The sequence below is a fragment of the Dendrobium catenatum genome, unplaced genomic scaffold (assembly GCF_001605985.2).
Source record: "Dendrobium catenatum unplaced genomic scaffold, ASM160598v2 fragScaff_scaffold_637, whole genome shotgun sequence".
Lineage (NCBI taxonomy): Eukaryota > Viridiplantae > Streptophyta > Magnoliopsida > Asparagales > Orchidaceae > Dendrobium > Dendrobium catenatum.
In genome coordinates, this window is record NW_021319099.1 from 1638369 (window position 1) to 1654322 (window position 15954).

The window sequence follows — 15954 nt, forward strand, 5'->3', positions numbered from 1 at the left end:
CTCAGTGCCAACAAAAAAATGCTAGTTTTCGGGCCCAAAATGGGCCAGTCCCTGGTTTTCAGGTCTAAACGGGTCAAACTCGGTTTGTCTGGTCAAACGGGTCAATCTCGGGTTATTGGATCAAAATGGGTCAATCTCGTGTTGACGGGTCAAAACAAGTCAAATTCGGGTCAAAGAGTCAACCCGACTCGATTATTGAAACGGGTCGAATTGTTGAACTCGAACACGACCCGTTTCGGGAACGGGTTCGGGTTGACCCTAACATGAAATTTTCAGATCGTATTCCAGTAGGGTTTTCGGGTCGTGTCAAATATTGACACCCCTATTTTGTAGGATGTTAATTTCTGCCCGAACTAAAACCAATCTTTTATTATAAATTTAATTTCATTTTATTTTATACCTTAAATAGAATGAATTTGTTCACAAACAAGAGACATTTCACATTTGTCAATGTTTGCTATATTATTTGTGTAAGATATTCATGAACAAATATAAGATGAATCATAAATTGTTTGTTCGTGAACTAGCTCATTTAGTAGCTCGAAAATACTAATTATGTTTATATTCATGATCTTGCTCATTTGATAGCTCAAGAATACTTATTTGATTTGTTTATGAACGTGCTAGTTTGGCAGTGTAAAAAAATTGGCTAAATATGTTTATGAACATAGCTAGTTAAGGCTTGTTTGTTTAAAGCTCAATAACCACTAAACGAATCGAACATGAACCAAACATAAACACCATTAATTTAAACAAACCAAACATGAACACAAACAATAAAGCTCAAATCAAACACGAACCGAATTTGAACAAGCTAATAAAAACTGAAATCAAACATGAACATTAACATACTCGGCTCGGTTTGGTTCATTTGCATCCCTAGTTTTCATACTATTTTTTAAAGCAAGTTTTAATACTTTTTTGTTCAATAAATTTTTGTACTAAAAAACTGTTTTAAAAAGCAGCAAGAAAGCTGTCACAAATAAAATTTTAATTTAAATTAAATGATTCTACTAAAGTGAAACATATATTATTGTTGCGTACTCGAATATTCGCGGCGATAGAAAAATATAAAGTTTAATGTCTTAGCTTTGTATGAAGATACAACACACAATTAGATAAAAGAGAAGGTGTAGCGCTTATAAGAGACATTAGAGTTTTTACGTGGAAACCTATGAAAGAGGGAAAAACCATAAGGCCTTGTCCAGTTTGAATGAATCTACTAGTGTTTATAGTCGATTACAAATGAGGTCTTTCATTGGGGGAAGTCCTTGACATAGTTTAGCAAATATACATCATATAAAGTGCATTACATGGTAGGAATTGGAAGAATCGGTATTGACATGTTCGTTTAGTCGGCAGGACCATAATTAGCGGGCCCTAAGGTTGGAAAGATTGTAATCGGGTAACGGTGGTCGGAAGAACCGTATTCAGCAGGAGACGAAGGTTTAAAAGACCATTATTAGGTGACAGATGTCAGAAGGACTATTGTTAGGAGGTGACGGAGGTTGAAAAGAATGTTATCTTGCGATAGATGTTGAAAGGATCATAGTCGATGGGCGACATTGGTTAAAAAAGGTCATTGTCTGGCGACGAAGGTCGGAAGGACATTAGTTGGCTGGCGACAATGGTTAGAAAAACCATTGTTTAGTGATGGAGGTCAGAAAGATCGCAGTCAGCGAGCGACGGAGGTTAGAAGAATCATAGTCGGCGAGAGACAATGGTCAGAAAGATCATTTGTCTAGCGACATAAGTCGAAAGGATTATAGTTGACGGGTGATGGAGGTCAAAAGGGTCGTAGTTGGGGTGCAACAGTGGTGGGAAAAAAATTGTTGTCTAACGATGAAGGTCAGAAGGACCGTAGTTGGTTGGCAATGGAGGTTAGAATAACAATAATTGGTTGGCGATGGGGGTCAGAATAACCTTAGTCGGTATGAGATAGTGGTTAGAAAGTTTGTTGTTTGTGGAAGGATCGTAGTTGGCAGCTAGGTGGAAGTTTGGTGTCAATCAGTGGCTGGGCAGAAGTTCAGCGTTAGTTGGTGGTTAGGTCTAAGTACGGTGTCAGACAGTGGTCGGACAGAAGTTCAACATCAATTAGTTGTCGTGTGTAAGTCCAACAGTAATTTGAAGATGGGTGGAAGTCCAATTTTAGTTGGTGTCCAAGCATAAGTTCAACATTTGTCAATGATCGAGCAGAAGTCAGGCAATAGTCCAACGATGGCCGAGGAGAAGTCAAGTGGCAAGAGTGCTCTAATTTCTCTCTCTTCATTCTCTTCCTTGCTTCTGTCCCCTTTCTATGAGGAATGAGATGGTCTATTTATAGTTTTATGAGAGTGCCATGGACAGTAATTAGGTGTGAAATTATGGGTGTGTTGTGAGTGATTTGAATGGATGGTCGATATTGATCCCCTTGATCATTGATCTTTTACTATGCATTTTAATGTTTTAATGATATCTGAATTCGACAATCTTGGGTTTGTTGGATTCTTTCGTTAAGCATGTTGATTTGACTATAAACATGTCACATTTGGAAATTGTTTGGTAGTCCAAATTGTGGTTTGAACCTTCCAAATGTGCTTCGGGTCTTTGGTTTGGACCCATTTGAGCTCAAATTGGGTCAATTTTGGTGTCGTTGGATTGTCTTTTTTGAGACACTTAATTCAACTATAAGTTTGTATAAATAAGAGTTTATATGACCTTGAATTAATTTTGAAAGTTTCTATCTTAATTTTGCCTCGAGATTCATGCCCGGTCAAGATAAATTTTGATGATATATCAATTATAAAATGAGTTATTCATTTCAACATTTATATAATATAATATGTATAAATCATGAACTACACATTTCATGATGAAAATGAGAGAAGCTTTTTAAGCCATTAGAATTGCCGGTCTTTTGTGGTTTTTTTTTTTTTTTTACTTTTATGAAGTAAGACTAATAAGGAGGGTCACTAGCCTTGATAACGATGAATAAAAACATTAATTTTGAATATTAATTTACTAAAAAATAAAATTTGAGTGTTCTTAAGATATTTTCTAAAATTTTAGGTTATAATGCATAGGTGCTTTGACATATGAAAATTATGTCAAGATTTGTGCTTAATCAAATAAATTTTTTGATGCCATATAAAGTGCATATGAAGATATTCATTCATATGTGATTTATTTATTTATATAATTGAATAGATAATTATTAAATTTAAAATTTTTCATATGTGATCATCGATTCTCTTGCTTATTTATGTTGAGATCATGATCTATTATTTAATAAGTATGTTGCTAAGAACTCAATAAAATGCCAGTTAATTATATTTTAATTACTTATTAGATAATTTATTATATGGACGACATTATTTAAAAGGCCCATGAAGGCCGTAGCTAACAAAAAGGCCCGAGAATTTACTAAAAAACAATTTTAAGAAGCAGTAAGAAAACCGTTTCAAATGAAGGCTTCATTTGGGATGGCTCTTTTATTACTTCTTAAAACAGAGTTTCAATAAAAAAAAATTTTAAACTTCGTTTTAAAAAGCAATAAAAAAGCCGTCCCACATGAAGATGAAGTCTTGGACTTCATTTATGACAGCTTTCTTATCACTACATGAAGCCGGTTTCTAGTAAAAAAATTATAATTAAAAAAAAAAATTGTACAAAAATATTTACTTCATAAAATAGTAAGAAAGTTTTTCCAAATGAAGCCCTAATTTTGACTAAACCTATTATAATTAATTGTAAATTGAGCTAAGTTTTTTTATGTATTAGCATGATTGAATTTAAATTTATGCTAAGTGTTAAATTTAAAATTCTCTATGAATAAAACTAAAATTATACTTTTCATAACGACTACATAACAATAGATAGAGGAAGAGAAAAGGAAAGAGAAAGTTAATGAGAGTTCTCTATAGTATATGCTACTAGAAAGTACTAGACTTATAATGTCTTAAGCTTGCCCTTGGATCTCTTGTTTATAGGTTGGATCATGGAGTCATAGCTCTATAGAAAACGTTATAATTAAGGATAACAAGCAAATCAAAAGAGAAAAAGTCTAATTAAAACTTGCTATAAACTAAATGTTGCTAGTTGCAATCATTTGATTAAATTAAATGAGCTTTAGTAAGTTCAAAATAAGGATCAAATGCATGAAGTAGTTGGTTAGCCTCGCTTGGTCTGACTGAGCTCTGACACGTAGCTATGTCAATGAGTGCCTTATAAGACATAATATTTATAGACGAAAACTATGATCAAATTTTTTAAGGAGTTGGACCAATAACCCTACTGACTAATATCTTCTTCTGGTTAGCCACGGGATTGAGTACTTTTGTTAGCTTGGTTTCTTCTATCGAATTCAGGGTCGTGATGACCTTTATCTAATCAGTAATCTTAGACTCGGCTCTAATGGGCCTTATCATTAGGCCATTTTTTAAAATAAAACCATAACATAATCATCACCAAGCCCCGCTCATTTGGTGATTGACTTTCAATCCAACTCATCCAAAATCTATATAGTTTTATCGGATTCAAGATTCAAAGTCAACCATTCAAAATTATTCGCATGGTTGAAAATTGATAATGGTTGGCCAAATACTAACCATAGAAAAAAAAAGCTATCAGTTCAAATTCTTGTGTAAAAGAGAAAAAATGTCAGGTGCTTTTAACTGTCTATCCCTTTCTCCTTTTGCTTTCATGTTTCAATACAACCCTTTTCTTTTTAAATTTTTGATAGGTACAATATAAAATAGAAATATAAGCATCATATAAAAATGCTGAGCGTTATTAACACTACATTTTCACCCTCTCGGCTTTAATCATCAAGAAAACAAAAGAGGAATTATTATGTGCGGACACCAGATACAGCTCTACGTTCGGAGGCGAATCAAATACATGCACATCAATGGTACCGAGCGGTATTGAGCGAAGGAATGTCATGACAAATTTTGATTAGTTTCCATACGATATTCAGCATCCGCACATAAAAATTTCTCAGAAAAGGCTCTTCAAAATTAGCTACAGGCAAGGAGAATTTTCTTTTGAAATTTTATGCCCACTTGTCTCTGTCTTTGTTCATTTTTGATTGGTACATATTGTTTGTTTCTCAATGGAAGATGCTAAACCCTAACAGGTTGTCACATGACATAAGACAAAAATTTATATAATTTAGCTATCAACTCTCCTATATTCATGAACACAAATTTTATGATTTTTTCCACATTATAATTATGAGGATTGTAAATTTTAAATAGACAATGAACTCTTAAATGTTACATGTGATATTTATGATCTATATTTATAATATTTCTCTTTATATTATTCTAACATATAAAAAAAATATTACATGTGATTTTAATGTAATGACCAACCCACTAGCTCGACCAAAAAAAAAAAAAAAAAGACTCAGGCTACATATTTAATAAATAGGTCGGGTCCAGGTTGTGTTTTTTTATCAGTTTATTAAACGAGTTGGGCTTGGGTTGACCCGCAAATCCCCTTTGATCATAAAATGCTTCGTTAAACATCCTTCTTTCTTAAATGTTTTTAATAATCTTCTTATTTTTTATCAAATATCATAAACTTCATAGTTAATTATTCATAAATTTTTTAATCAAAATGGGTTAGCGGGTCTGATCGATTCAGGTCATTCAGGTTGCTAGTGGGTCAGGTTCAGGTTTGTCTTTTTGACATATTTATTAAACGGGTCGGATTCAGCTTAATTAGATTCAAGTCACTTTCAAGTCAAATCTAAACCCAATCCATCAACCTGTTTTGATACCTCTGCCTCTGCCCATATGGTCTAATAATTTTCTAGTTCCATAATATAGAGATGGGCATAAAGAATCACATTGATTTCCTTTTAAAAAAAGGTCAGCCTGTTTTTCTTCTTCTTGAACATTATTTTCATGTCTTGATCATATATCATGCCCCATTAGATGAACCTAACAATGAAGTGCTTCACAATGTATTTGGCCTATAAGGAAATGATAGCTAAAGTGAAGTGTATGGTTTTTCTACTTATTTTTCATGTGTTTAATTCTAGTTATTAAATATTTACTTTATTTATCAATGGCATTTACATATTTTAGTTTAATTGTATGCTTACAAACTGCATGTTGATAGAATTTTTTAAATGACTAAAAATATTAAATTAATTATTATGATTTTTATGTTTAAGTAATTAGTTATTATTCATTGTTTATTTATATATTTTTATTTTGATAAAATTAATTGAATTATAATTAGTATGGAGGTAAAATAATGATATTACAAATTTATTAATATTTTAAACTGAGAATTATGAGAATAGATCCAATAATTAATTAAAATATCTAGAAGAAAAATTTAAGACTTAAATAAAGATATCGTCGACCGTCCTAACATATGAAAGTCATTTTGATTGGATAAAATCGATAGTAAAATATTGAACAATTTAAAATTCAATTAATTAATGTATTACTAATTAATGAATGCTCCTTATTAAATATTATTTAAACTAATCTCAATGATAAAAAAATATACATTATATAGAGCATGTAGACTTACATCTTGAGGCCATGCAAATTTACGTATGAGCTTAACTAATTATCCAAACTTAATATGGAAATCTTAATTATAATGAGATAGCAAAATGATATTGTAATAGAAAGAGAGCTTACAAAATAAGTAAATGGTACATATAAAGCTAATTAAGGCTTCGTTTGAGACGGTTTTCTTTCTGCTTCTTAAATCAACTTCCTAGTACAAAAATTTTAATTTGTGTAATAAGAAGCTGCTTTAAGAAGCAGCAAAAAAGCCATCCCAAACGAAGCCTAAGTAGTTATTAAGCTTGCCTTCCGGCTTATAATAAACCCATTAATAATTAAAAATAATAATATACATAAATGAGAAAAGAAGGTCGAGTCAACGCGCAATGTCCAATTTAGTTGCTTGACCTAATTGCTCCTTCTCCCAATTGAGCTTGGGTGTGACACCATGGTGCATGGGCTCATACTCCTACAAAACCCAAAACCATAGCAATATTTTTTTTACTTAATAAATATATCATATTTCAACCTTCAATAAAATTATGAAAAAAAAAGATTATCGACATTTGTCTCTTAATTATATCATTTAAAAAAAAAACTATAAATATTATTTTATAATTATAAAGATATGATTATATGATTATTTTAATAATCATTTTCATTTATAAAAAACAATTAATTATAGTATTAAAACATGGCTAAACTACTTAATAATTTATAAATTAAATTTTAATAATATATTTAAAAAATATATCACAAAATAGTCAAAGTCTTAGCAATCATTAATGCTTCATTGAAGTGGATTAAAAGTTTTGTACACTATTGAATGCTCTTTCAGATCCCAACAAGTGAAGCTATGAAGTGGTGGAACCAGAGAGCTGGCCCATCTAGTTTAAGAAAAATTATTGCCTTTCGATAATAATGAAAATAAATAAAAAAAAAAATACACAGCTCTCCTTGGCTTGTTGGTTAGAGCTACGACTTTCAACTAAAGAGTCTTAGGATTTGAGTTTATGTGTATGCGATTGTGTGTGTGAGTTTGTCTTAAATGACCTAAATGTCCCAAAATAATAATAATAATAATAATAATAATGAAAATTTTATGTTTATTAAATGTTTAATAATTATGCACATTATAAAAAATTTTCTCATACAATTCCTCTTATACATTATTTGGAACAATTTTTTGACAAAAGTAATTAGTAAAAAATAATGTGTTTAGAAGAGTGTTTTTATCACATTTTTAAATTCTTGACTTAAAAAATTATTTTTTCAAATACCATTTTTTAGATTGTGGCCCATAAAAGAGTTTTTAAAAGTAAAAATAAAAAAAAAAAAAACCTTAGGCTTTGTTTGAGACGGCTTTCTTATTTGTTCTTAATTTAATTTTTTAGTTAAAAAATTAAGAATTTTATACAAAAATTGCTTTAGAGAAACAGTAAAAAGTCATCCCAAATGAAATCTTAGCTTTTTAGGATAACTTTTTAAAAGGCTTTACTAAAAAAGTTGTATATTTTAAGAAACAATAAAAAAAATCATTCAAATGAAGTCTTAGATTTTGTTTGAGAAATTTTATTACTACTTTGTAAAACTATTATAGAGAAAATGACAAAAATCCTCATTTATAAATTATAACTTAATTTTGAATAACATTTCAATTAAAATAAGAAAATTTTGATAACGGTAAAAAATATTCAAATTTATCAAAGAAAAAGGAATTTAAATCCTCATGTCAAAACCTACTCTTGCCCTAATTATGTATCTCACCTTTGTACTCTACCCACCTAAACATTAGAAGTGATGGCCAATGATCGACCACACCACCTACTGAAAAAAATTTTCTATGCGAACCTGTGGATAAGGATCAATCTGTTTTTATCTTCTTCAATATAATATTATAGAGTATTTTTATATAGTTTCTTGAGCCGGTTCGATGAGCTAACTCTGACTTAGCTCTACAAGCTCATGAAGCTGACTCGTTTAAAAAATATGAATATAAATATAATTAAAATATATTAGAATTTAGTATTTTCAATGAAAGTGTTAAAAATATTTAAATTTATAACATAATTTTTTATATTAAGTAACACTTTATTAATTTTTATTAAATTTTCATTTTTTACCATTTCATTATATTAATTACTTAAATCATAATCATTTTCTATCTTTCATAATAAACCCAGTCGGTTTGTGAGCCAAGCTCAAGCTTTATCGGCTCAACTCGTAAGATAAAGCTCGAGCTCAAGCTCAAACTCGAACTTCATTAATTAATCAAGCTCAAGCTCAAGATAGAGATGACTCGACCTCGTTTACATCCCTGACAATAGATAATACACAGAAATCACTAGAAAAATCTAATAAAAAATATATAAAAAGCCTATAGCCAGCATATCAATAAAAAAAGCAATTTTCAACCAGCTAAAAATCAATAAACTTTTTTATCCTACTTTTAATGTAAATATTTTTTAGCATGACGAGTTATTATTTATATTTAAATAATATCAGTATGGGATATATATATAATATATATATATATATATATATATATATAATAATATAGTTAAGATGATTTGAAAGAAAAAAAAATGATATAAATAAGTAGCGCTTAGTACCTCGAGCTTAGATAGCAATTCATGGGTTGTTTGAGCAGAGATTATAATATGACGGGCGGCTGGATCAATGAATCCCTCATCAACTGCTTTGTCGACAAAATTTAGGAGGGAATTGTAGTACCCCTCCACATTCAACAAGCCAACCTGCAATTTTTTTTTTTACAATTCAATCATTCATTACAATTATTCATTAATTCTATATACTTGTTGCCTATGAAATGTGCATATATATTTTGTGTGTGCGCATGAGGAAAAATTATTGCATGCAGTGTCTGGACACATCCGGATGTTAATTCGGACGCATCATGTCATCCAATACACAATGCATTAGATGATGTGACACTCCCGGATTATCAGCCTCCGGACGCTTTCGGACACCGCACAAAATAATTTCTCGTGCATGAGTACATGGAGGTTTGCGTGGGAATAGGCATGTGTGTGTCTGTGTGAAGTGTGCGTGCGGGTATGCATTTGTGTGCACATATGTGTATACGAGTGAGCATGTGTTTGTGTGCATGTGCATGTGGGCACACTTGAGTGTGTGTGCGTACATGCGGGTGTTTGTTATGTGTGTATACGCCAATGTGTGTGACTGTGTGTGCATACTTGTGGATATATATAGTGTTGATGAATGCATATATAAAATTCATATATGTGCAAAAATGACTTTTTATTATCATTCTAGATGTAATCTATGGAAAGCTAATAAGCATAACCAATTAACCATAAGAAAACAATGAAAACAGAAAACTTCTTATAAATGATTTTCCATAAGCTCCAATTTTTTAATGTCTTTCTAAAGTACAAATAAATGGACTGATAATGCATGGCTATTCCGATTAAGCTAACTAAAAAAAAAAAACATTATATTTTTCTCATGCTTTAGCTTTTTAAAAAAAGTTCATTTTAGCTATATAATTTGGATTTATTTTTTGGGAATTTTAATTATTTTCTTAAAATATTTATTATTATTTTACAACATTCATCAAAACACATTAGAATACAAATTTGCATTCACTTAAAAAAATCAAACTAAGTTTGCCAATATAGGCTTCATTTTAGACAACTCTTTTATTATTTTCTAAAGCAGTTTTTTAATACAAAAATTTTTAGTTCAAGAAATTTGTGTACTAAAAAATTATTTTAAAAAACATTAAGAAAATTGTCTCAAACGAAACCTGAATATCTAATGACAAATCTTTTCCTTTCAACTTCTACCAGATGGTCACAAAGATTTCTTAAGTTCCCTTATTTTTTATATCATCAACAATTTTTTTAGTGATATAAAGAGAATATTTGTCAATAACACGAATTAAAACACCCTAAACAAAATCAAATCAAACAATTAAAAAAAAAAAAAAAAAATTGAAGATGGAGAGATAAACATACTGGCTTGTCATGTATCCCAAGCTGAGCCCAAGTAATGACTTCAAGCAGCTCCTCCAATGTTCCATACCCACCTGGATTTTCTCAATCAATACATGCACGAAAGCAACAAGCCAGATCAAATACTACGTCAGTTCACATAACTATTCCCTTACTGTTCCATAACATGTGAGGATAGCCCTACCTGCAGTGGGCACTCTTAGGGCCCCAAAGCTTCAGAGCTTGGAGCCAAGATGTGCCCTTAAGATGCAGTTCCAGCCCTTTTCAAACAGGTCGTTTGCAAAGGATTTATCATCAACAACACATCTTTTTAGATCCATCAATCTTTCTTCTGTCGTACATTATTATCATGAAAATTACACTATTTGATCCAAATGTGACAACATCACCACAGTCTCTAAGGAAACTTGGCATTAGCTGATGGCAACTTCCCAAAACTTCCTATGGCCCATCACTTATCCTGTAGGATGACTGCAAGGTAAATCACCTGCTGAATTTGTAATACTCCCGAACACTAAGGTTTTGTTTGGGACAATATTTTTGTTGCTTTCTAAAACAACTTTCTAGTATTTTTAGAAAGCTGTTTTAGAAAACAGCAAAAAAGCTGTCCCAAACAAAACCTAAGTGGTGGGAAATATATAGTTCTTTTGACCTATGGTGGGACCAATTGGTTGCTGAGTTGCCTCTCATTTATAAGCTTATATATATAATATAACTATTTTATCCTAAATCATCTTGTAGTGTGGGAGAGGTGGTGGCCTGTTGGTTAGAAATTTTGTATAACTCCAGTAAACTACAAGCAAAAACTTCAGATTTATTTGGAATGGCTGTAACATTTTATAAAGCTAGTTGTGAAGTTGCTATAGAGAAAACAATTTTACTATTACTACGACATACATCAGCTTTTCACTATAGAAAAGGTAGAAAGACAATGAAAAACAACAAGAAAGCAATAACCCAAATAAATTGTGATTGCTGTTTGAAAAGCAAAGCATTCACAAAGCTGTCACAAATAGACCCTTAGTATATTTATAATTATATTCTATAGTAAGATTACATTATGAAATATAAATTAATTATTGAACAATGTGGGACCTAATGCAAAAGAAAAAAGCATGAGAACTATAACTCCCATACCATTACCATTATGACAAAGTGAACAGTTATTGACATTAAAAAGTTGAAAAGTCACAAATTTTGCTTTTCAGATTCCAATAATGAGAAGAAAATTCTACCCAAAAATAGAGTAGTGATAAAATGCATTGGATGAATGGATGAAAAATGGTTACCAGGTAAGGCAATGAAGGCATCAGCTTGCCTTCCCATTTCTGCTTTTCTCTGGTGCATGCCAGAGACCGCTCTGACTTCTCCTACAGTCTCTCCAGTTATCTGAAGTGAAGACTTAACAACTTTAACTATCGGTATCACTGAAGGCACCACTTCTTATTTTCTATAGTAGTTTTGCTTTGTCTTGTGAGTGTATTATTAATGGAATATTAAAGCTGGATTTGTTAAACTAATGATGATATGATATCTTATATCAAGTTAGGATTAGAGATAAAAATATCATTATTCTCCTTAAGAGTACACTTAATCATTTCAGGCCATCTTAAACCTTTCTTTAGTCATGTTGGAAGATATCAAAGACCAAGGGGAGCTAGAAATCAAATAAACCATCAGATCATAGTAGACTTATTAGCTCTCATATCATTACTAAAAGGTATGGATTAAAGGGGACAAGATAAGTGATTAAGGATTTATTTGAGGCGGCTGCAATTTTTTATAAAGATGTTTTTTATGTTGTTTTGGAAACTTTATTTTTTTATTTTTGAAAATTTTTATGAATAATATAAATATATTCTTTTTTGACAAAAATGGAGAACATTTTTCTTATAGTCATCATATATTAACACAACTAATTATAAAAAACAACATCGTATCATAAAAATTTCTAAGAAGCATAAAAAAATTATAGCAAAAAAGAAGTGTGTGGTTTAAAAGCTAAATAACAGTAAAGCTACTGCTTATAGAACCTAATACAAACTAAATTCAAGTAGAATAAGACTTCATTTGGCGCATCTTTCTTTCTGCTTATGAAGTAACTTTTGAAATTTTTGTACTAAAAAACTGCTTCATAAAGTAGTAAAAAAACTGTTTCAAATGAAGTCTAGGACTTTATTTTAGAAAACTTTGTTTTTTCTTTTTAAATCAATTTTTTTGTCAAAAAAATTCTAATTTTAAGATATTTTTCTACTAAAAAGCTGAATTAAAAAGCTATAAGAAAGATGTCTCAAATAAAGCCTAAATCACTTTTTTATTTAAACAAAGACTAATACACTCATATTTTTACAACAAAATAATATTTAAATTATATGATTCAATCCCAACTTGAATCTCAAGCTCATATGACAATTCATTTGAAAAATATTATTATAAAATACATTTAATATATATCAAAATTAAACCATTCAACAACAAGAATATTAAAAATATATGCATTTTTCTTACTACAACTGATTTATTTTTAATTATCTTCTTTAATTCCACTCTTTTTTTACTCATTTAATTGCAAAAAATATTTGAATTGAAAATTTCTTTCTTTCATAATAAATGAAATAAATTTTTTTTAATCAACTCATATTTATATAATTTTGCTCCATAATTCAAATTCTATTTATTAGCCAAGCAATGTGTTGAAATTGTCCTGATTTTGAGGGTGAGAATCATATTATTCATGATTAAAGGAACCAAAAAAAAACCATTTTAATAGAAATAATTGATAATGAAAATACAGAAGGAATGTTTTCTTTCTATGTATATAAATTTATTAATTTGGAGACAAAGTGTAATGTCTGAGATAGGTGGGGTGAGGAGAAATGTTGCCCAGTTGTCATGTACAATACCTCTCTGGGCATGAGGGTCCTCGGAATTACCCTGCAATGTACACAGAACAGGCTTCATGAGCAAACCTTCTCTACTACCAATCCTCCATTGTTGAGAAAGAAAGCTCTGTAACTTAGCAGCTCTTCATACTAACAATCATCAGAAATATAATTTCTTTGTGCAATTCTTGAGGAAAAGATTGAGAGAGAAAGAGAAAGAGACCCGATAACATGGCGACCGCCATTAAAGACGGCCTGAGAGACGACGCCCATAAGGCCGACGCTGCCGCCACCATAGACTAAGTCAATGTTCCTCTCCACCTGCACAGACGGAACAATTAGCCAAACCAGAGCAGATCGTAAGAGAAAAAGAAGCTTTTTTAATCATGTTATTATTCCAGAAATTCAATTTACAGAAAACAAAGGGAAGATCAGTGACGTATGAAACAGAGAACTGACCAATTCATGGCCGAGCTGTATAGCTGCGAGCTGGTAGCTTGCCTTCTTCCCGGAGCTGCTACCGCAGAAGACGCAGATCCTTTTAAACCTTGACAAAGATTGCTTCTGCTGCGCTTGTCCTTCCATTCTCGAGAACCAAAGATGGCTCTGAAAGCTGAAAGCTCCCTTCTTTTATTTCTTCCTCAGTTCTATGATAGTTTTATGCTATAGCTCTGTTCTCTTCCTCTGGTTTTTTTCCTACTGGTAACGGGAAGGGGCGCGGGGTTCTTTTATATACACGCCCAGCCACGAGAGTTTAGTGGCTAGATTTACTCACAGGAGTTTTCAAAACCAGTGCAGCAAATGCTATATAAAGAAATATTACACTAATAAAACAAATTCGATAGGTCCTCACCTCAATCGGGATGAATCTCTAATTAGACATGATTATAATCAAATTAAGCAGCTTGATTAGACCAGTTTAACGAGTACAATTGCTTAATTTTGACATCATTAAGGTACTTAAATTTAAAAACTTGGCTATTTTATAGGAGTTTGGTACTTTCAAAATCTATAAATATCCCCCTATTATCTACATAAAAGGATCATTGGCCTTAAATTCAATAGAGATAGAAGGCTTGAAGAATTCTAGAGCTCCAACGTCACTGTCTCTTAGCAGCGTGGGACAAAAATCTCACAATTGATTTTCTTTCTAAATTTTTTCTAAGGGAAAGCTTGAATTATAAGTATTCAAAATATTGATATATTACAAATACATTATGTATTTTTTTAATTTAATAGTTTGTAAAATATACAATTTTTGTTTGGCTTAGTGTATAAAGAGAAAATATTGAGGAAGGCGAGTCATGGAGTTTGCTAGCTTGCGGAGCTTTTTTTAGGTTGTAGCAAGATTGCACAGGATTGAGGGTCGCGGGTGTGGTGAGGTGGTTAACCTAGGTTGCAACAAGGAGGACAGCAAGGTTTGAGATCATAATTGGTATAAAATTCTTCTGTATGTTGACCTAAACAAATCAAAATACGAGCATATTTCCTTCATCCAGAGAATCACTTTGATGTATTTTTGAGAATTATTAATCTTAGGGATAGGGGTGTCAAAATCGGGTTGCATCCGATATTGACATGCTATTATTTGATGAGACCCGAATCCGACCAGATTTTGCAAAAGGGTCAGAAATTGCAACCTGGAACCGACCCGTCCCCGACCCGACATGGTGTGAGAAGCGCACGAATGGAAGAAAATGGTTACCTTGGAAACAAGCGAGCTCCCTCCGGATCCTCCCATCGTCATCGTTACTTACGATTCCGATTCTTAGTTGTTGTTTTCGATCCGACAGTAAGGAACGTCGTTGAAGGAGGCAAAGAATTAGTCTTCCAACCCGACAGCTCCCTCCGAAGATGGTTACCTTCACAACAAGCGATCTCCCTCCGAAGTTAGGACCTTTCCGTCGTCGTCATTACTTCTGCTTCCGATCCAATTGTGAGCTGTCGTGAGTCTCGTGACTTCCGACCCGATATGAAGGAACGTCATCGAAGGAGGCAAAGAAGTCTTCCGACCGACATGTCCCTCCGAAGATGATTACCTTTGCAACAAGCGAGCTCTCACAGAAGTCCTAACGAACAGGAAGGTACGTCATTGAAGGAGACAAAGAAGTCTTTTATTGACTCGTTCAAAACTTTACCTTACGCGGACGACGGAATGGTTGAGGTGGGGGTTTCTAGTTAGGTCCGGGTCAACTTCGGGTTAGCAGGTTGACTCAAAATAGACCCAATTTTTAAAAAGGGTTGAAATTTGGAATCCGAATCCGACCCGCTTGCCAAACGGGTTGTTCCTAACCCGAAAATTTTGGGTCGGGTTCAGGTCAAATTTTTGGGTTTTGTCAAATATTGACAGCCCTACTTAGGGAACCAGACTGATCAACCTAAATTTTTTTCTTGATTTTAACTTGGTTTTAATGATGTGACATATCAACCTAGCAGTTTTTTATACCAATCAGAACTAGATATATACACCAAGCTCCTTGCATGCTACATTTGAACACCCAGAATGATGCATGGTGTGCATATTTGTTTTGCTTCTGCTGCTGGATGGAAGCAATGATACAT

General features: G+C 32.0%; 1 protein-coding gene across 2 annotated transcripts; it reads right to left on the reverse strand.

The window, feature by feature from the left end:
- Positions 1-6594: 6594 nt before the first annotated feature.
- On the reverse strand, positions 6595-14174 carry LOC110102610 (cytokinin riboside 5'-monophosphate phosphoribohydrolase LOG1). 2 transcript variants are annotated; one of them, XM_020831016.2, is made up of 7 exons: positions 13852-14171; positions 13616-13713; positions 13414-13444; positions 11800-11899; positions 10514-10584; positions 9125-9268; positions 6595-6981 (listed from the first exon to the last, which is right to left on the reverse strand). In XM_020831016.2, the coding sequence occupies exons 1-7, from the start codon at positions 13975-13977 to the stop codon at positions 6889-6891; spliced, it is 663 nt and encodes a 220-aa protein (XP_020686675.1). In that variant the 5' UTR covers positions 13978-14171; the 3' UTR covers positions 6595-6888. The 2 variants fall into 2 exon arrangements, with proteins under 2 accessions (XP_020686675.1, XP_028551301.1); XM_028695468.1 differs by lacking the exon at positions 6595-6981 and adding an exon at positions 8689-8829 and having other exon boundaries at positions 13852-14174.
- Positions 14175-15954: the final 1780 nt, after the last annotated feature.